This window comes from Solanum stenotomum, chromosome 8 (genome assembly GCF_019186545.1).
Source record: "Solanum stenotomum isolate F172 chromosome 8, ASM1918654v1, whole genome shotgun sequence".
Taxonomy (NCBI): domain Eukaryota; kingdom Viridiplantae; phylum Streptophyta; class Magnoliopsida; order Solanales; family Solanaceae; genus Solanum; species Solanum stenotomum.
This window is the reverse complement of record NC_064289.1, coordinates 2,343,560-2,365,401: the sequence shown is the minus strand read 5'-3', so window position 1 is coordinate 2,365,401 and position 21,842 is coordinate 2,343,560. Positions and strand designations below refer to the sequence as shown.

General features: G+C 32.1%; 2 protein-coding genes across 2 annotated transcripts; one reads left to right on the top strand and one right to left on the bottom strand.

Moving 5' to 3' along the window:
• Positions 1-11,356: 11,356 nt before the first annotated feature.
• On the top strand, positions 11,357-18,229 carry LOC125872980 (cell division control protein 6 homolog B-like). The gene is made up of 17 exons (XM_049553806.1): positions 11,357-11,660; positions 11,749-11,845; positions 12,214-12,434; positions 13,553-13,627; positions 13,702-13,811; positions 13,999-14,105; positions 14,248-14,307; positions 14,727-14,800; positions 15,269-15,319; positions 15,481-15,530; positions 15,827-15,962; positions 16,739-16,828; positions 17,210-17,272; positions 17,358-17,453; positions 17,574-17,663; positions 17,790-17,911; positions 17,991-18,229. Exons 1-16 carry the CDS (start codon positions 11,421-11,423, stop codon positions 17,826-17,828), a joined length of 1,599 nt encoding a protein of 532 aa, XP_049409763.1. The 5' UTR covers positions 11,357-11,420; the 3' UTR covers positions 17,829-17,911; positions 17,991-18,229.
• A 619-nt stretch (positions 18,230-18,848) lies between these two features.
• LOC125873224 (60S acidic ribosomal protein P0-like) lies at positions 18,849-21,348 on the bottom strand. Its single transcript, XM_049554124.1, has 5 exons — positions 21,066-21,348; positions 20,134-20,202; positions 19,705-19,803; positions 19,230-19,622; positions 18,849-19,139 (listed from the first exon to the last, which is right to left on the bottom strand). The coding sequence occupies exons 1-5, from the start codon at positions 21,321-21,323 to the stop codon at positions 19,002-19,004; spliced, it is 957 nt and encodes a 318-aa protein (XP_049410081.1). The 5' UTR covers positions 21,324-21,348; the 3' UTR covers positions 18,849-19,001.
• Between the last annotated feature and the right edge of the window lie 494 nt (positions 21,349-21,842).

Sequence of the window (21,842 nt, the reverse complement as noted above, 5' to 3'; positions counted from 1 at the left end):
TCCTTAGGTATCAATTTTTATATTATATTTACCCGATAACATATCAATCATATATTTTTCACTATGTTACAAATTATCCTATGTATTATTATTCTTTGTGTATCCTAATTATTGATTTGGTTAAGGAACCAACGGTACATAATGTAAAGCTCAGAATTGGGGCGGCCCACTTGCAATATTTATTTTCTTATCACCTAATTGACAGACTGAAATAAGTTCGTAATTGATAGTGACAGCATCGGCCCATGAATTTGATGGGTCCACTCCCAAATTAATCAGCGGCCTAGTCTTTCACGCTCACCGGAGCATGTTGAAGGATCCGTACGGTAGCTCCGATTAAATTAAAATTACGAATTATAAAGTTTATTTGGGTGGCGAGATTTTTTACATATTCAAAATTTTGAATTTTAAAATTGGTGAAACATTTCTACCACTACACTAGAACCAATGTTGATGAAAGATACCAACAATTACTCAGACCTTAATTAAATTGATTATTGATAAGGTTATTTTTCGTAATATAACGTGCAATGATATAGACAACATTTTCTCCCACCGTTCAATTATGTTTGACATGAATAATTATACTAGGTGTTACATAATATTTTTATTATATACTAGCATAATTTTATTAGATATAGTGTCTAAGAAAAAATAAAAATATCGAAACTTATAACTACATATAAGATGTGTTTAACAAAAAATAAAAATATCGAGACTTATAACTATGTATAAGATATCGTGAGAATTTTGCGCTCACAAAAACAATGTAATTAAATAAAACTTGAAAATTAAAATATTTTTTTTCAAAATATAATAACTATCGTTCCTTTTGACACAAGCTAACAAAAAAATAAGAACTGTGATGGAGTATTATATTTAAATTTCAAAGGTGATAAAATTAACCCATAAAAATATAATTTGTCTAAGTTTGAACGGGTTATTGACACAATCATTTCTAGCTTAATCCAATTCATAATTTTTTATCAAAATATTTTCTATTTAATGTGTTATACATAAACGTAATAAAAAAATATATTAAATACTAAATATTTTCTTTTTTAAAAAAACAAAAAAATTAATTAACTTAATAAAAATTGAGTTGATTAAGGTATGACTCACATTTCAGTCTAATTTATTTTTGCTCAAGTGAATTTTAAGCGAGTCAATCAAAATCACTCATTTAACACTTGTAATTATATTTCTTGTCTGTGACGTCAGATTATTTGGTTCTCCGTGTGAGATATTTTTTCTCTGGGTGAAATGATATTTAATGTTAGTATTTAAATCACGTGCTATATATATATATATGTATATATATAAAAATAAATAAACATGTTTACCAGTTGAATCCACTTTGGTCCAATATGAGTGTATGACTGAGTGGGTCAGTTGTGTTTTGGGATTGTGGGCGGCAATTTTAAATCAATCTATTTCTTTGATTAATTTATTTCCTTTTTATTTATTAAAAAAATAACAATACCACTTGTATGTGAAAAGAGATATTCTAATTATTCACTTTGTAATCGAGAAGCTAAGTCATATATATCTGATTTAATAAAATTTATTCGCTTGAAAAATAATTTCTTTTACCTTCACAAATTAGTGATATGATCTATATATTTTATTTTATATTCACTTGTAGAATTTTACTAGTATATCATTGTTGTAAAATTTATGCGCACTATTTAAACATTTACCTTTGTAATATTACTATATCATACAAACTTTTAATATTTTGGATAAGATGATGAAAATGTAAATTTTTATGGCATTAGGAAGGAAAAAAATATCATTCTCATGTCCACACTCCTCTTTGTCACGATTTTTTTGGAATATTCCATTTCTTTAAGGTTTCATATAATTGGGTAAGTTTAATATGATATGATATTGAAAATAAGTATATATACAATTGGTATAATAACTGTTTAATTTCATAAAGTTGTGTGAACATATTTTATACCTCCCCCGATAATGTTTTAAAGATCAAACTTTTTTCCCAACTTTGAATAATAGATATTTTGTTGTGAATCAAGTCAATTTTGTATGAGCTTCTGTGTTAGAAGCGGTGAATGGGGCTGATTTAGATGGGATTATTGGGCCGAGTAAAATACTAGAGAGTTTTATTTTGGATCCAAGCCCAATTATCAATTAGTTAAATCGGAATAGGGGTTAGACAGAAGAGTTATGCGTATAGTAAAGAATTTGTCTTTTCCTCTTATTTTCTTTCTAGAGTCTTAACTTCTCATCCTCATTCTTATCTCTCTATCTTTAGTTACTTGTTATTTCAGTACTTTTCTTTGTAATTAAAGTGTTGTTATTATAATTTGGCTATCAACAATTATATAATGCTTGAGAGTTTGTGTTAAAAAATCGGGTTTGTTTCATATTCTTTTTCTTTTCTATTTATTCAAAGTGGGAGGGAATCAATGTCTACTCGGTATATTTTATTTTACTTTTAACTAGGTACATACTACTAGTATCTTAATTACACAACTAGTTTGCTTAAAAATCACGACTATAAATTATTATGTGCACATTATATCTCGTTGAAATCATATTGATTATGTAAGAATTTTATGCAAGTACATTTTACACGTAAAGTAAGAATGCATGCAAATATAAATTAGATTAGTTAACCGCTCTATAATTGACATTGAAAGACAAACATAGGATTATAGTTTTAGTGAAAGCATTTTTAAATTTCATTTCCAAATGTATGCATAATCCAAGCCTAACTTAATTATGAGTTCAATCGATCGTGTTCATAAAATTTGTCTTGGATTCGCCATAAGCGGATACAAATAAATGTATGGGTTCTTCAATGGCTAAACTTGTACAATATTTATATATATGTGCGATAAACAAGTACAAATATAGTCTTACATAAATACTCTTTATAATAACCTATTTTCAAAATTATATATTATATATATACATCCATTAATCTTCAATTATTAGGTTCTTGTCAATCATATTCTCCAAAATTGGGTATGGTAGTTGAATAGAGTCATAACGAGCATAGGTAGGTACAAAGGTAGCACTCTGCGTGATAAGTTTGGCCTTAAAACTGCAAAAAGAAGAAAAAAATTGGCACCTAATTTGTTAAACTTCTTTTTCACATGCCATGTTTTTAATTATTATATATTAATTATTTTCCAATCCGTGGCTCAGTACTCTATTAACAACAAAACATTTGTGCAGTGCTTGAATTTTTTGATGTTAAACGAAAGATATGTCAAAACTCAAATGTATAATATTCTAATTTTATGGCATGTTATGTGAAATGTTTAGAATTAAAGAGTTGTTAGGAAAAAAAAAAAAGTAACATAATTTGTAGATGAACTAAAAAAATTGAAATGCAAGAAAGTAACAAATAATGTCAAATGTTTTTTTACTCCTTAATCAACAAAGAACGTCACATTCAGATCGAGCTACGTTTCGTGGTAGCTATATATAGTTGTGGGTCTCGATTTAACAGTTTTTATTCTTGATCTAGCTACAAAACTATAAGGATAAGATAGTATGGAAATATAAACATATAAAACCTAAGAAGAAATTACTATTAGGTGAACCCAAAAATTGATCTTTTTCAACCAGTTGTATAATATATTATTAAATATAAAAACTTAAAACTTAAATTAAAGTAAAAAGAAATAGATTTATTATAAGGTTCATTTTAAAATCGAAATTAAATCTGATACAATCCAACAAAAATCTAAGAAATGATCATAATTGAAATAATATTTGATTTAACTTGATGTTTAATATAGACATTGGACCTATGCATGTGATTTCGATTAATTCAAACACTCCACATAAAATCTATTTAGAAAGTATCTTCCATAAATAAAATCAATATATACTCATAACTTAAACTTGAGTCGACCTCCAACTAAAGATGAAACAACTAAAGATGAAAGGAACCTGACAATCCCATGCCACCATAACCTTATAGTAATGTGACATGATCAATTATATATTTAGTTAAAATAATCTTAGCTTGTTTATAGCATAAAGATTTTCAATAACTAGTATATAATTTAATCTGTGATACGAATGCTGTCTATTCTTAAATGATCAGATAGTGTAATTTTATTTATTGTTTACATTATCAATATATTGTAAGAATTAAACTTATTGTGTGGCCTCTTTACTTTAAATATATATCGAAGGTATAAAGTTTGTTACAAAATCGCTTTATATCTGTTTGATTAATTTACACAATTTTTGTGTGGAGGAGCACATAACACATGTACATATAAAGTGGGATATTATTTAGATGGGAATTTTATCTTTCTAATTTCTAATATTTATTATTTAGATGAAAATGAAATAATAGGATAATTAGGTTTGAAGAAGTGGACAGAGATTGAAGACGCCAATGCCACGACAATATAATCTCCTTATCTTCTCATTACCATCTTCCATTTTTATTTTTTGATTGAACTAATTAACGTCACATTCCCTTCTTGTCCACCAAAACACCAATCACTACAATTGGATGACAGCTCTTTAATACTTAGCTTTCCGTTTCATCAGAGATTTTGAAGTTACAAACTTTGAAGAAAAAAAATTTAAGTGTGATTTTTTGAAACAACAGATTTTGTTTATGTGTATATGCATTTTACTTGAAAAAATATATATAAAGATCAATTTTTTTTTGAGATCTGACTAAATTTATGTCAAATAATTGATTAAATTTTTTTAAATCTAACTATTCCTAACCGCTAGCTTAAACTCTCACGCATGTTTCTATTTTTTCATGAAACTATATTAAATATGTCATTATTGTTGTAATTATACGTTGGAGATTTTTTTTATTTCTTTACGTGTATATAACAAGGGTGAACTATAACATTCTCTAGTACATTTCAAACGTTTAACTCGATCGATTACATATATTAATATTCTTTGACTTCTTGGGCGTGCTCGGTATAAAGGAAATGTTTCAATGAAAAATATTTATTCAGAAAATATTTATGAAAATAACAAAGTCTTTTTTATTTGTTTTGTTGAATTCAATTAGTAACATAATTTGGATAAATATTGGTGGAGATAGAAATGGAGTTTACTATTTACTGTGGTTGGGTGAAAATGAGGTTGTATTGTTGAAATGTGGACATGACACAATCAACATAAAATGTAATTTGTAAAACTTGATTTCCCTATTATCATAGAAAAATCATTTTTTCCATTTTAAAAGATATTATTTTCTTAGAATAAATGTACTTCAAATAAATTTGACCCATCCAATTTATATATAAAAAAATATATATATATTTTCTGAAAAATATTTAACATTAATTTGTCTTTTGAGTTGATTTGGGAGAGAAAATCCAGAGCTACAGAATAAGAAGAGTATGACTAGGCAAATATTATCCAAAAACATGATATTTTCTCCTTCATCCACATGCATTAAAGAAATTAAATGTATCAATACAAGTTATGGTATAGTTTTGGAATTCCTCCACCCTTAATTAGAAGTTTTGAGTTTAATTTTTGATATGGAGAAAACTCTATTGGTAGCCACATCCTTAGAATAGATACTTGCAGTTCACAATCCGAATTTAATCGAAATTCCTGTATAAATAATAATTAAAAATTAAAAAATGTTTTAGAAGATCAACACGAATGTCAGAAAGAAAGCCCCCCTCCCCCCCCTCCCCCCCGGGATCTTTCAGCATTTTTTATAATAAGAGGAAATTAAAAACTGACAGTGAAAACAATGTAATGTCCAAAAGAAGAAAAATTCCAAGAAAACAATAGGAATCTCACATGAAAGATTGTATAGTGAATTTCTATCTGCAGAATCTAAAATCTCTCACTAGATTAATAAAATTTAAGTGGTTGCTCTTCAGTCTCCATTGAACAATAGTCAATTCCATGGAAAGAGGAAATATTTGGAGATATAATGGAATTTCAAAAAAAATCTTTTTTGAGAAAAGAGAGGAATTTACTAACTTCCCATTTTTATTATTATTATATATATATATAAACCAGAATTGTATATTAATTTGCCAAACAAACAATACTAATAAACAAATACTGTAGTAATATTAAAAAAAAAATTAGACCTAATTTATCAATCGTAAAATTCAACTTATGAGGTGAGGAAGTCAAATCGACACATGTACCACTAATATTGTGCGATATTTATAAGACACCCTCCACACGTCCGTCCAGACTAGTCAACTAGCATGAAATGGGGACAATATAGTATGGAGGCTAAATAATATTTGAGTAAACAAAAAATTGATATGTGTATAACGTCCTTGAATCTTGATATATTATGGTCACACAGACACACTTTATCTTAATATCAAAGCAATTAATAAGTGTTTTGAGTTTCACTCTCTACGTATTTGGCTAGTGAAAAAATTAAAATTAATTATAATACATGAAGGGATATGTTAAGAGCATAATAAATACGTCATTGAAAGTGTAGTTTCTCTAATCGCTTAAGTTTTAATAACATGTGATCAATGATTTAGTGATAATATATAAGTACTCCAAAGTGATCAACATGTGTACTGTTGTGGATTATGTTGTGGTGAATTGGTTAAGATTTCTTCATTTTTAATTAGAGATTTTGAGTTTGAGTTCATGAAAATGAAAAAAATTATTATTCAGATAGGCGACTAAAAAATAAGCTTTACGATGCGTGAATTCAAATTAAATTAAACCCTAATACAATTAATTAATGGGAAAATTGTATATAATAGCAAACTATTAATTCAAATTAAATGCTATAAATATAGTTTGATTTAATTGTACCTCATAGCAAACTGTTGTTATTTCACTTCTCTCTTGGTGAATCTCGCTCGCCACTCTCATTCTCTCCTCGCCTCTCTCGTTTTTTATACAAACGCAAGTGTATAAAGTGCGTTTGAGTTTGTATAAAGCGAGAGAAAATTGTATATATACATATATTTTTGTTCCCCTCTCTCCCCTCTCCCAGATTTCGCTCTCTCACTCACCTCTCTCACTTTATACAAAAAACATAAATTGTATAAAATGCGTTTGTGTTTGTATAAAGCGAGAGAAAATTGTATATATACATATATTTTCGTTCCCCTCGCTCCCCTCTCCTAGATCTCGCTCGCCACTCTCCCAGATCCCGCTCTCTCATTCGCCTCTCTCACTTTATACAGAAACGTAAATGTATAAAATGCGTGAAAATTGTATATATACATATATTTTTGTTCCCCTCTCTCTCCTCTCCCAGATCTCGCTCACCACTCTTCCAGATTTCGCTCGCTCACTCGCCTCTCTCACTTTATACAATTGATCTTTTTGTATATGTATACCAAAGCAGATTATACAACTACTTTCTTTTGTATATGTATAACGAAATATACATATTTATGTTTGCTATGGAGCGCAATTATGTAAATTTTGCTATAGCATACAAATATGAACTTTGTGTTTGCTATATGTGAAAGTTGCTCTTAATTAATAGGCCGAATGAAAAACCAAATAAAAAAAGTTCACGCACTAATTTAACATTCTCTCACCTCCATATGAAGAGGTACCCCTTAGAATATTATAATGGAATCTCAATTCACTAGCTTCTTATTATTGCCAGATTTCTTTTTTTGAACTTATGCTATAAGATTTAAGCTCTTGTATACTAGCTACTTCTTAATTTGCCCAACAAACAATATTAACTGACATATGCTATAATGAATGTACACAGAGCATGTGCGCATATATATAGTAGAAAAAAGTTATCCCTAGTTTGGTTTGTGTCAGGGGTGACAAAATTGACCCAAACACATGATCCATCCCATCTGTCGAAAGTTTAATGAATTTGGGCAAAATTGATTTTCATGAATTTGAGTTACGCCCAAGTTAATTCATCACAAATCAGATTATTATTTTTTATTCAGACATGTCTTGATACATGTATTTCAAGATATATAAGGTTAAAATTATGTGTAATTTGTTCTAGATATATTCAAGTAAATTCACGCGTATATGAGATATATAGACAAATCTCGCTTGTCTCCCTTCCATTTCACTCACCAGTCTCCTATCTATTTGGTAACCCAGATACATGTAAATCACATCAGATACATGTAATGCATGTATCTACTTGTATCTAATCTAATTCGCATGTATCTGAGATACACGACTATCTCCCTCCCATCTTCCTCAATATATGATAGGAAACTCTTAATTAGTGGTAAGATACGTAATTATTTGTATAAATAAAATTAGTAAATATGATATAGATGTACATATGCCTATAATAAGATAGTTTTCCGAGATAAATACCTTTTTAAACAATAAATTATTAATATCAAATATAGATTATCTTTTGTTTTTCCTAATGTTGATTTAACTAACTTAAGTATTAAGAGTAATTGTTGATGGATTCAATTCATTTATATTTTCTACCAAAGCAGAATATATTTTTTTTCATTTTAAACAAAAAACTATATAAACTTTATGCAATATGTTGGTAGAATTGGAATCATGATTTGAAGTTTAGGGGTTTAAGATTCTAATTCTTATGAAATTTTAAAAAATAAATATAAAATTTGAATCAAAGTTAATGAATCGGTCAAGTCCACGACAAATATTACCTTCTAAAAAAAGAGTTGTACATAGTTTGGTTACTCTCACTGTCGAAAGTCAGGGTGCAATGGCATGTAACTGCACGTAATTAACAAAGTTAATTGGAAGTTTTGCCAAAATAATGGATAAGTTCTTTTGAATGTTTATCGATGAATAAATCCATATATATGTTTTGATATATATATATATATATATATATATATATAATATAATATGTAAGTTTTTACCTATATTACGACTCTTTTCCCTTTTTAGTATAGTGGAAATTAGATAAAATAAGCGAGCATCTAAAACTTTTCATAAGCTATATAACTCGAATTCATTAGGAGATTTTTTTTTATATTAAGCTATATGTGCAATAATGGTTTGGTTAACCTCCAACAGATATCTGAAATCTTCAATAATACATCTCAAAGGATGAAGTTACAAGTCTTCATCGGCGATAAGCTTAGCTACAAGCAGACAATTTGTTTTCACTTTCGATTCTTTAGAACCAATCCTTGTTTAATACTCCATATAATTAAGACCATGAAGTAGGTTTCAACTTTTCTAGACATTTGATTGGTTAAGGGTAAGAAATGAAAATATCTTAAGGAACTTTGAAAAGTCAGTTTTCAAAAAATGAAACAAGTCACATTGATATATAATGGACGAAGTAGTCGTTATGAGGGCGGTGAACGTCAATTCTACAATTTGATTATTGGTGAAAGTAATTTGCATGGATTTTACGCAATCCCATATGAGTTGTTTTGATCATCTCTAAAGATCCATTCATGTCCATACAAACATATAAATCCCAACTCTAATATTTTCTTTAAATTCCATGCATGCATGTGAAAATATCATACCCCATCCCTCTTTATGATCATTTCACACCTCTCCTAGTCGGGTATTTAGTCCATGTTTGATATGAAAGAAAATATTCTCTGGTAAAATAAGTAATTTTCTTATTTATTTTCTAGTATCTAATAAATAAATTTATATAATTTTTAAAGTAAAAATGGAGATGGTTGGGGGGGGGGGGNGGGGGGTTAGGTGGTGCCGTGGTGGGGTGAGTTTGTGGTCAAGGGGGTGTGAGTGGATGGCAGTGGCGAAACTAAAAAAATCATTGAGGGTGTTCAATTTTTTGACCTATATATTTCGTACAATTTTCTATATACATAATATATTTTTTTTATGAAGGGTGTTCGACCGTGAGCTATGTTGCTACGTACGCCACTAGATGGAATGAGTGGTCGGCGTGAGGTTTGGAGTGGGGGTGGAGGGATGATGATGAGGACATTTGGGGTGCGGGGGGTGGGGGGGAGACGATTAATATAAAATGTCATTTATTGAAAACAAGAAATTAATCCAAATATGTACCAAACACACCTTAAATCTTTCATTCTAATAGAGCCCACCATGAAACCATATAAGTTTAATTAGAAAATGTCTAAATCTTGTCCATCTTTTAACTGTATGCATGTATGATGTATATATAAGAGAAGAAAGAATATACTTGCAAGTTGCAAGTAGTATGGACTTTGGCTATTAATTGAAGTTAGATATAAAACGTATTTACATATTTCGCCAGAAATTGCATACATCATTTATCTAAGTGAAAAAGAATAATGCAAATATTATGCAAGTATTAACTAAGACTGTTTTGGATTTTGGTCCTATACATTGAATTTTCTTGGGAGGATATGTCACGTGGTCTCTTTGGCTGTTGAAAGGACGTTTATAACAATATTTGCTGTATTTTGAATAATATTCTTTTAATTTGATAATTTTACTAAACCACGATGTTAGTTGAAACACACTCTAAGATATTTATATGTTGAAGACTAAACATAAATTTAGTTAGAAAAGTATAGACTTTTTTTTGGTCCAAAGTTTGAAAAGTAATTGAATTACCCTTGGGCCTTAGCCGAACATCAGAGAAGGTGGATTCCACATAGTTAGGCGCGCGATTGACGTTATGACAGGATATTGGGTCAACAACAAATAAGTTTCGCTTTCAGTATAATTAGTTACGCCATATTGCATAACTCAATTCTTACAAAATTCATGTTGTAAGAGGCAAAAGTTCAGTTTCAAAACCACGCAAGTTATATCACATAACTTAATTCTTACAGAACTTGTATCGGAAGAGGCAAAAATTTAGTTTCAATACTAACACCTTATGCCTCCAGAGGTATAGCTTAATGCATACAAAGCTTATGTCGTTAGAGGTAAAAGTTTAGTTTCAAAACTCACACATTGTGTCATTAGAGGTATAACTTAATTCATACAAAGCAAATGTCGTAAGAGGCAAAAACTCTCTAAACTTATGCCTAGCGAATTTGGTCATAGAATCAGTATGCAACTTATGCCACATAAATTAATTCCTACCAAACTTATTCCGATTAAGACAAAAGTTCTCTAAACCTTTACTGAACGAATTAGGTCATAAATAAAGATACTTTGATTCACAAAATTTCATTAAATGGGTAACAAAAACAAAATTAAAGACTATAATATTTGAAGATAAAAATTAAAGATCACAGCGAAATAGGAGAAATCCATGCAAAAGCCCATCATATAGGTTTGTTTAGTTTCTTATATTTGGGCCGTGATTTATTTAATGGGCCGATTGATTGCAATTGCAAAGGCCACCAATAGAAACTCATCACTTCAAAAACCACTACGAAACGGCGGGAAATGCACTAGTGCAGTTTCCTCTTTCGCGCGAAACGAATTGAATCCGAGCACACAATATATATCCTATATAAATAGCAAATAATTATTTTTAATCTACAGAGACGTTCACTTCAGTCGAACACTGCAAGCACTATTCATCTCATCGGAAGTTCAAAATGCCGACAATCGTCGACCGTCGTTCAACACGTGTCTCCGGTGGGAGTAAAGTCGCCGATCCAATCGCCATCAACGGTGAGATTGACTCCACTCCTCAAAAACGCAAACTCAGATCCAGTTCCACTACTGAAGACAGTAGAGTAACTTCGGATTTAACTCCGTCGCCCTTGAAAAGCTCTCCGAGCAAATGGAAATCGCCGCGCCGATGTGTCAATGACAGCCCTATGAGTACTCCAAATGTAATTCAACTTCTCCGACTATGTTATGATTTCATTATATGTTTAGCTGATTCGTGTTATTTGATCTTCTGTTTTTTGTGGAATTCAGGCAAATCGAGGAGCTAAAGCAGTAAATCTGAGCAAATCACCTGTGAAAAGGAGATTATCGGAAAGTTTTCTAGAGAAGCCTATGTGGAATCCAAGAGGTTAGTTTGATTATTTGGTTTAATTAATTCCTCAACTCGAGTCTGTTTACTAAATAGGTCAGTGTTTGCCCGGAGTTCTATTAATTTGTCTCTAGAGATCTGTGTATTCGTTTGATAATGTCGAGAATCTCTAGCATTGAAATTGACAAATGTGTTGTTTGAATAAACTATCATAGTCCAATTGGAGCAGAATGGACATATTTATTCATATAGCATATCTCGACTACTCTGGGATTTAGTTGTTATAGTTGTTCTTATTTCGTTATAATCTGTTTTAATTTTGTTAAACTGATAGGATCTTCACATTATATCTAGTGTCATGCCATTTTTTAATTTCAAGATGTGCTCTATGCCGTCTCTATCTGTAGATATGGAGCAGTTAAATGGAGTGAAAGAGGCATTGCATGTGTCTAGGGCTCCATCAAATCTGGTGTGTCGAGAAGTTGAGAACAATAGAATTCTGGAGTTCTGTAAGCAAGCAGTGGAACAAGAGAAGGCTGGAAGTTTGTATATCTGCGGCTGCCCAGGGACTGGAAAGTCTCTATCAATGGAGAAGGTTAACAAGGTCCTGGTTAATTGGGCAGAAGAGGTATAGCTTGTTGCTTGGTGTGTTTCGAAACTTGATTTGTTAGTTTGAGATTAATGCTTTTTAAGGAATGATGTGAATACTTTAATGAACTGTATTTCCTTAGTCAAACAAGTTCATCCATCCACTTCATGAACTATATTTCCATTTGCAGTATTCTAAAGTTTGTAGTGCTATTGGCCTAAACCATGTAAAAGATGCTGTCAAATTACTAACTAACACTTTATGTTGTAGTGAATTACTTACTACTAACTTTAACAAATTACCGTGCTTCACTAGGATTGAGATATGTTAAATGAAAGGAATTGGGGCTTCAAATAAAAGTTTGCTATTGTAGTCGCTACAGAACACTTGAAATAATTTTACAAGGAAGAGGTAATTTATTCTAATTCCTGAGATTTAAGCTTGGAATGGATTTCATTTGACCATATAATATGCAAGTAATGCATTTTTGAGACTCTTAGTATGTTCTTTATTGTGATAATGTTATCTTAAATATTTTTGAATGAATTATACTAGTTCTTGTACTTCCGTTACTTCTGTTTTTGGTCTGCTTTTCCTTGAGCCAAGGGTCTATTGGAAACTACCTCTCTACTTTTGAGGTTGGGGTAAGGTCTGCGTATACTCTAGGCCCCACTTTGTCGAACTACACGGGGTAGGTTGTTGTTGAATTATAGGAGTTCATCTGTCAGATTAGCGATATATTTGTTGGTGAAATTTTTACTTTTTCTGTATCTTCTACTTGTTTGATTATCTGAGGTTCTTCAAGGATAAATTTTCATGCTGTAACATGCAAAGAGACATGACTGGAGTTGTCCAGACTCAATCCTGTTTCTTTTGGTCATGCTATTAAAGTCCTCATGATAAAGGGCTCAGGGGAAGTTTAAGAGCTATATCAATGCTTCAATTTGAGTTTGATTCTTCATCAAGTGCAAGAATTGTTTTAGTATTTACTTACTGATATAGTGATATTAAATAGCTTCATAGAGAGCATCTTCATATGAGAGTTCTGCAAGTGGTTAAAGGGTTTTCAAAAGATTTTCTTCATCAAAAATCTTCCAAAGATGTATATCCAACTACTCTAAAAATTTTAATCATCCCTTTTTTTTGGTCCATTGCAGTCTGGTTTTCAGGCTCCAGACACATTATCACTCAACTGCAGTTCTCTGTCAAACACATCTGACATTTTTGGCAAGGTACATTGCTATTATACTGATTCAGCTACTAAATAAGTAATTTCTGCATGCTTATGCTTTGGTAACAATCGCAGATACTTGACAAAATTAAACTACGGAGAAAGATAAATAGTTGCACATCACCATTGCAGTATCTTCAGAAAATGTTTTCTGAGAAGCAGCAGTCAGCAGTCACAAAGATGTTGTGAGTTTTCTTCTAGATGTTTTAATAATTTTTACAATTGGGCCTCCCTTTTTTCCTTTCAAGATTCCATGGTATTTCAAGTGAAACCCTTGATGCCTAAAATGGTAACTCGAAGAAGCATTGATAGTGCCTGTTAGGTTTTTTAATCAAACTATTTCTCTGCTTAATAATGTAATGCGTTGAACAGGTTAATAGTTGCTGATGAGTTGGATTACTTGATCACAAAAGACAGAGCTGTGCTTCATGAGCTGTTCATGCTAACAACGCTCCCGTTCTCCAGATTGATTCTGATAGGTACTGGAGCTCTTGGACTGCAAACGTCAAACTTTCTTGGTCTAATCATTTTATGTTTTTCTAATATGACTAGTTTTGATATTGTCAAAAGAAGCTATTATTCTGCTAATGATTGCTCCTAATTGGGACTCCGCTTTGACAGGAGTTGCTAATGCAATAGACCTAGCAGATAAATTTCTTCCAAAACTACAATCCTTGAATTGTGAGTATTTCCCTTTCTGTAAGATTGTTTCTATCTAAATCATATTCTATCTTCTTTGACTTCATCTAGTTTAGGCAGAGAGGTTAAACAGGTCTTAGCTTGTGGATCTAAGTATTTAAGCTGTTAATAATTTTTTCGCACCAAGCTTCATAATGTTACCACAAAAGATATTTTTAAAATTGTTGAACCCTGCTTAATGACTGCACCAAAGAGTTGTCCAAATATGTGGCAACACAAGCAATTGGACAGAGAATGTCAACTAGCTTTGGTTATGAGTTCTTTGATTTTCTGTAGTTTCATAAAACAAGGTTATTTGGTACAAAGCACCTATTTGCCAATTCACCTCTTAATGCTGCTTATGCTAGATTACTTATTGTATGTAGAATAGTATTTGATCTGACTTATACATTGCTTTTCAGGCAAGCCAGCAGTGGTAACATTTCGTGCCTATTCTAAGGACCAGATCATCTCCATTCTTCAGCAAAGATTAAAGGTAACTCCATGGCTAATACTCTCTTCTTCTTCCTGTGAGAAAAATGTGATAGTTCTACCAAATGGATATATTAATTTAATGCAAGTTATCTCTGTATCGTGAGTGGGTATGGGCTCAGGATATGAGGACAAGTTCAATGACTGGTGTCATAACTCATACGTATCTAAAGTTTGAACTCAAGTGCTTCCAATGATATGTTACTGACGCTTTGTTGTCGAATCAATTGATTCTAATGTCAGAACCTAGAAGCCATCAGAAATTGCTCCACTTAACTTGCATACTACTACAGTAACTTATCTGCTTCCTTTTTGTCTATAAGTTTAATTGAAAATGTGAAGACTGCTGATGATATTTGCAGCCTCTTTTATGTTATCTGCATAAAGCATGACCCTAAACCCTAAACCCTAAACCCGGTGCAAATCATTTCTTATGGTTAATAGAGTGACTAATAATTTTACTGCTGAACAGGCATTTCCTTACACAGTCTTCCAGCCTCAAGCATTGGAACTATGTGCACGGGTAGGTACATTAACATCTGCATTTTTCTTGGTTTTATTTCTGCCCTTTCTATATATGCAGTAAGACTACACATTTGCCCATTGCTACTTCAGACTTCTGATCCAAGATTTATTTATTTCACAATCCACTGTTTCCTAATATAAGTGCTTCTAAAATGGCAGAAAGTTGCTTCTGCATCTGGAGATATGAGGAAGGCTCTATGGATATGCAGGTTTGTGAATATTCCTGCAACTTTGTAATGGCCTAACAGCTTTTTAATTTAATTTGAGGGGCTGGCATTTAGTCATGGAGTTTATGACTGGTAGTGTGAGTTACTGGTGAAAAAAAGAAAGGCATAAGGAGATTAATTTTTCTTGCTAATTCGCTGAAGTATTTTTAGCAGAAGTGATGCTTAAGTTCTCCATTGAGCACTTGAGAGTATTAATCCTAGATCATGGATTTTTCAAGAGCTAGTTGTATAGCTTTCCCTTGATTATAAGTAAATTTTTTCCTTCATCATTGTTTCAGGAGTGCAATTGAGATGTTAGAATCTGACATAAGAGATTCTATCAACAGCCTTGATTTACCATCATTACATGGAGGAGTTTCTGATCAACAGAGGGATTGTGCTTGTGATAAAGCACTTATACACGAGAGCAATGTTGTGAGTATTGATGTCATTTTCACTCGTTAATGTTTTTGAGTTTGTAAACTAGTCATTCTGGAGGATCTACAGTTGAGAGGGTACCTCTGATTTCTATGGCCAAGTCATAGTGTGATCCCAACTTCAGCATCTGCATAGGTTTCTTCTCATTGCTTCTTTTCCTCTGATTCCATATTATTAAATTCTGTAGATATTAATCAAATCTAGAATTTGAAAGTATGGATTGAAAAGGGTAACAGAACAGCAGAATAAAGTTAGTGTTGAACTTCTGTTGCTTCACATTTGTGCTTGTTTGCTCCCTTGAGATATCAAATTCTACACTAATGGAGCCGAAGTAAAATATGGTGTATAAGTATTTGAGAATTATAAACAACTATAATACTCGACCTCATTGTTCGTATATGATAAAAACATACCAGCATTATTCCAGCTTGCAAACCTACCGTTTTATATTCTCCCTTATGAATCTCCTAGTAAGGGTCAGTACTAGTCTCAGCTGCTTATTACTGAATTTTTCACCAACATACAGGTGGGGTTTGGGGATGGTGGAACACAGACCTTACCCCAACCTTGTAGAGATAAAGAGGCTGTCACCAATTACTAAATTTTTCCTTTTCAATGAACACCTTGTTCAGCAATCTGTATCTTTTATATTTTCTTGGTCCCTTAATCTCCAGTAAGGTCTTAGCTGTAATTTCATGAATTGTGTATCCTCATTTGCTTTTTCGCTTTACATAGCATGTTGTGTTTTCTCAAAAGTTGGAACCCCTTAACAGGTTAGGGTTGATCATGTGGCTATTGCTTTATCAAAGGCATATAGATCGCCAGTGGTGGATACTATACAATCACTTCCACAACATCAACAGGTAAATGTTCCCAAGTTACTTGACATAAGAAGATATCTACTGTTCATTTGGTTTCATTTCCTAGTAAGTTTCTAGTTATAAGAGAATTCTTGACCCTCCACCAAAGAAGAAAGAAAAGGAGAATATAAAAACCAATTAACGAAAAAGGGAAGCTATTGGATTATAGTTGAAGTATCCAGACATTGATGAAAGAATTGAAACACCTTTAAGTATCCAAATATTTGTGATGGCAGAATTGAATGCAAGAGCTAGAATCAAAAGTAGAATTGAATGCGCTCAATGGTGGTGCCACTTCTTTATGATGTTCTTCTACATTAATGTTGTATGGCATTTAAAAATATCATGGTGGTGGTGAGTAATGCTTAGTATACTGCACTGCAGATTATTCTTTGCTCTGCTGTCAAGCTATTCAGGGGGAAGAAGAAGGATGCCACTATAGGCGAGGTAATTTCTATTTGTAACTATAATGGTGAGATCTAAGTACGCATAAGGAGAAACGAGATTTGAAACAATTTGTAATCCATTGCAGCTGAACATCTCTTACCTTGATATCTGTAAATCAACTTTAATACCACCAGCAGGAATCATGGAGCTATCAAGCATGTGTAGAGTGCTAGGAGACCAGGTAAAGTGTTAAATAAACTTACATGTTGCTCCATTTCGGTCTACTTTTCTCTTTTTCAATCATGAGTGCTTTATTAAAGACTGAGAAGAAGCATAACTCAAGGTGTACATAAAAATGCAGGGGATCCTAAAACTGGGGAAGGCTAGGGAAGAAAAATTAAGTAGGGTAACTCTAAAGGTAGATGAAGCAGACATCACCTTTGCATTGCAGGTACAAATTTATGTCTTTGCTCTTTTTTCTTATCTGGTTTCTTGGAGACACCTGCTAATCATAGTTGTATAATTTTCAAGGATCATGTAGTGATTGTACTAATATTTGACACTGATTTTGGATCAGGGAATACGCTTCTTTCGAAATTGTCTTCAACAATCTTGATGATTGACTTAAACAATATTGTGTTTCTCTATTATTTATTCCGTTGCTCAAATAAATTGCCAGTTTATGGTCCAAACATGAAGGTACGCTTTTTCCCTTGTATTTCGATTGATGCTGTTGGAACGGGATATATGTTAACTCGTTTGTTGTGTGTGAAAACAGAAATCAAACTTGGTCAAAGTGGCTATATATGACTTACGGATGAATGGAACAGGAACATATGGGTTCTCCATTAAATGTTGGAATTTCCATGTGGCTCCCTTGTCATACTTTTAGTTCTCAAAGAGAAAAATACAGTACATTATAGGAAGAGACTATCAACTAAGAGGGTTGTGGATGTATACGGTAATACAACATTGAATGTCTTTCAATTTCAAGAATTTCTGGAAACAAATTTTGACCTGTAAACTTTATCGTATTATTATCAGATGCTGATTCTCATCTTCAAGAATCAATGGAAATAAAAAAAACTTCAACATATTACATTATTTTTCTGTTCTTTAGTGAAAGAAATCAAATAAGGTGAAAAGTGAATAACTTTATCCCTAGTTTCTTTTATCTTTAGAAGTCTCAATACCCTTTGTACCCTAGGTTCCATACTAAACTCTGCTTATGAACGTGCCGCCTGTAAATAGGGGAGCTGCGGTGATATTTTGTGAAGGAAGTGGTTCATCTTCTGAGTTGTCACAAAAGAAGGGAAAAGGAGATTTATAGAGCCTTAAGTATCTAAACAAATCACTATAAAAAATTAACTGAACATTGCTATCACCCAAGCAAATATAAAGTATTCATTGGTCCTTCTGCATGATGAAAATATTGCATATCAGAAAAAATTGATTCTCGTTATGATTCCTATGAACCTGAAAAGCAATATTTCACACTGATTCTCCACTTATAAAGCAATGCAAATAATCATAGAGATATGCAAATACAATAATCAAAGCTAGTAAGAGGAGCAAAATACTTAAAGGATAGCTCAAATTTAAAGTTAGAACTCCACTGAAACAAAATGAACTAATATCTTCAGTGCACAAAACATCTGAACGAAAGCAAACCAAATGGAAATTGTTCAAAAGTATCCTAAAAGAGACACCAAAAATAGCATTCATCATAACTAGTACCAAATCTTAGGACCTGATAGGTAACAAGCAAACAGGTTGATGATTAAACAATTCAATCAAACAATCCACCAACAAAGTCATCCTCATCCTCTTCCGGTTCTTCTTTCTTTTCCTCCTTAGCAGGAGCTGCTTTAGCTTTAGCAGAAGGAGCAGCTGCAACTGGAGCAGCAACAGCAAACTTGCTTGGGTTCTGCAAGTTTAAGAATTTTGTTAAGATAATGTCAAGAAGAGCAGGTTTATATTAATTAAAGGTCTTTCCGAATTCATAGTTTGTGCAAACCTTCAAGTACTCTTTCACTTTTTCAGCCTGTGGGAATGAGTACTCTGTTGCAATGGCAAATGACAGAACATTCTTGTACGAGTTGATGAACATGTGTGGAATAGCAGCAAGAGTAGGATAATCGAGAGTCATGGAGAGACCAACAACATTTGTCAGTCCAGCAGCAAACCTAGCGACAAGATCATTATCTGTGAGTTCAAGAACCTCAGGACTGAAAACTGAGCCATTGTCGTAGACAGACTGGACTATCAGGCCATAAGAGAATGGCTTAATGAGCAACTTAGACAGAAGGGCAGACTCAGATGAACCCACTTTCTCTCCCTTCTTAATAATCTCCACAGGGGTGATGATCTCAACTGTGCCTTTGTTGATTTTTGTTGGGATATTTAGTACCTAAAATACACCGGGAAGTAAGATCATATATAATAAACAAAAGCATTAGCAGCTTAAGAAGCATATCTTGAAAGAACTGAACCTGAAAGAAACTGGTCTGGGAAGGATCAAGTCCAGTGTTTCCAGGAGGAACAACCACATCAATTGGAGCAACTAGGCCAACGCGAGCAGGTGCTCCAACCTTTTTCATTAAATGTTAAAGTTAATATTCTCATACTTCACATCATAAACTCAAAAACAACAGGTGAGGATTGGTACACTCAGATCAGATGATTGATCTGCACATTATTAAATGGTAAACAAAGCAAAAGGCTAGCTAGTCCTTGAATGCAAATAATAGGTTCTTGTTCCAGAAGTTCATTTCAGGGACAAGTTGATTTAGTATTAATCTCTTTTACACATCCACTGATGATACACAGAGTTTTTTACCAGCAAACCACGAATATAATCATATAGATACGTAAAGGAAGAAAAACGGAGAACAAAAAAGTAAGACATGAACATATTTTACCTTGTACTTGGAAACTTCATCACTGACTTCTTTCAAATCTCCTTTGGTGAAGATTAGTCCCACATTACCCTGTTACAATATTACAAATGGGGTTAAGGCAAATGCCATTGTTGACTAATTAAATCAACTACACATCAATCCCAAATAAGCTAGTTGAATTAATAATATAAATTCTCTATCTGTTTAGACTCATTTTTTGTTCAAATATAACAAGTCACAGACAATGCTGTTAATAGTACACCAACAATAAATTAAACTTGCCAAATTCCAGCTACAGTCCTTCACCCCTTCCCTCTTACGGAAAAAAATAGTACCTATTTCTTTCGTCCCAAGCAACCAAAATACAGTAACAGTGATTGAAAAAGGAATGGGAGAAAAAATGGATCACCATTCTGACATATAAGGATATCCCAGAATCATTAACCAGATCTGAATCTCAAAACTCAAACAAAAGAAGAAGGAAAGAAATAGTACATTTTAATAAATTTCTATCGTGACTTTGAACATCCATTTCCATTTTCCAGTAATATTTTTGTTTAATAAGATTACAGTACATAACTACATATAAGAACATTATTTAACAAAAAATAGCTAAAACTTCCGATTCCTTTTGTTCCAATCATTCAACAAAACAAAATATAAAGACCTCAAAAAATAAGAACTCCTCCTTTATCCGGAAAAAAAAAATAGTGGAGCTCAAAAACAATGAGGAAATAATGAAAGCTTCTAGTGTGATTTTGAACATACATTTCCGATTTTTTTTGAAGATGAAAAAGTTAGAATACATATTATACGAAACAAAAACAAAACAGCGAAGACGCAGAAATATAACCTAACAAATCAGTAATGCTATGATATAGTAATATGATAAAAAATGAAGAAATATGAGCAGCAATATAATAGTATAATGAAGAAGAAATGTAAAAACAAACCACAAGGCATTCAATGAGAGCGAGAAACGCATTATTTCCGGTCTTCTCTGCATGGATCCTGATAGATCTCTTCATCATCGTGTTTTTTCCCATCAAAACGATGGAGTCACCACGTAATCCCTTTCGAATCATCTGTAGCTGATTTGAACCCACATTATCTGCTCCCACAATCAGGATCTGTTGATACGTATCGAGAAGCTTGCATAGCTTCTTGTCATAGCTAACCTTCTTCTCAGCTTTTGTTACCTTCACCGCCATTGCTTTTGGTTTTTGCGAAGAAAATGAGAGCTAAGAAAAATGGTGAGAGAAGAGTGAAAAATGGGAACCCTAAAGCTCAATATATATGGAAAAAGGACGTCAGCTTCGCAGGTGCAGGGAGACTGGTGCTTGTACGTAAATGGATATACGTTCACAGAAACAATTAGAAAAATTCCTAAATGGGGAACTAAAAGTCTTAAAATTTATATTTTGATTTCAGTAATTAGTATAATTTCTTTATTAGATTAGGCAATTTCAAGTCACCTAAAAAATTATTTTTTATCACGAGTAATTAGTTCATGACAAGCCATTATTTTATTTGTTTTCACTCTTTCATTAACCAATCCAAATTTCCGGTTAGGACGTACTGTGGAAGTAAAATTTTCACAATTAAAAGTGATTCTATTTGTATGGCTTGAATTCAGGATCTTTAGAACCTTTAATTAAGTACACCTAACAAAGTATTGTTTAGATATTTTATCTAATATAATAGGTCAAAATATATCGATATTGTAAAAA

Bases quoted from the DNA above. Each gene is read 5' to 3' on its own strand.
- LOC125872980 (XM_049553806.1), top strand. From the start codon at position 11,421: ATGCCGACAATCGTCGACCGTCGTTCAACACGTGTCTCCGGTGGGAGT. The intron at 13,628-13,701 runs GTACATTGCTAT...TAACAATCGCAG, and splicing joins CATCTGACATTTTTGGCAAG to ATACTTGACAAAATTAAACT. The intron at 14,106-14,247 runs GTACTGGAGCTC...CCGCTTTGACAG, and splicing joins CTCCAGATTGATTCTGATAG to GAGTTGCTAATGCAATAGAC.
- LOC125873224 (XM_049554124.1), bottom strand. From the start codon at position 21,323: ATGGCGGTGAAGGTAACAAAAGCTGAGAAGAAGGTTAGCTATGACAAG. The intron at 20,203-21,065 runs GTTTGTTTTTAC...ATATTGTAACAG, and splicing joins CTCTCATTGAATGCCTTGTG to GGTAATGTGGGACTAATCTT. The intron at 19,804-20,133 runs GTAAAATATGTT...TTAATGAAAAAG, and splicing joins ATGAAGTTTCCAAGTACAAG to GTTGGAGCACCTGCTCGCGT.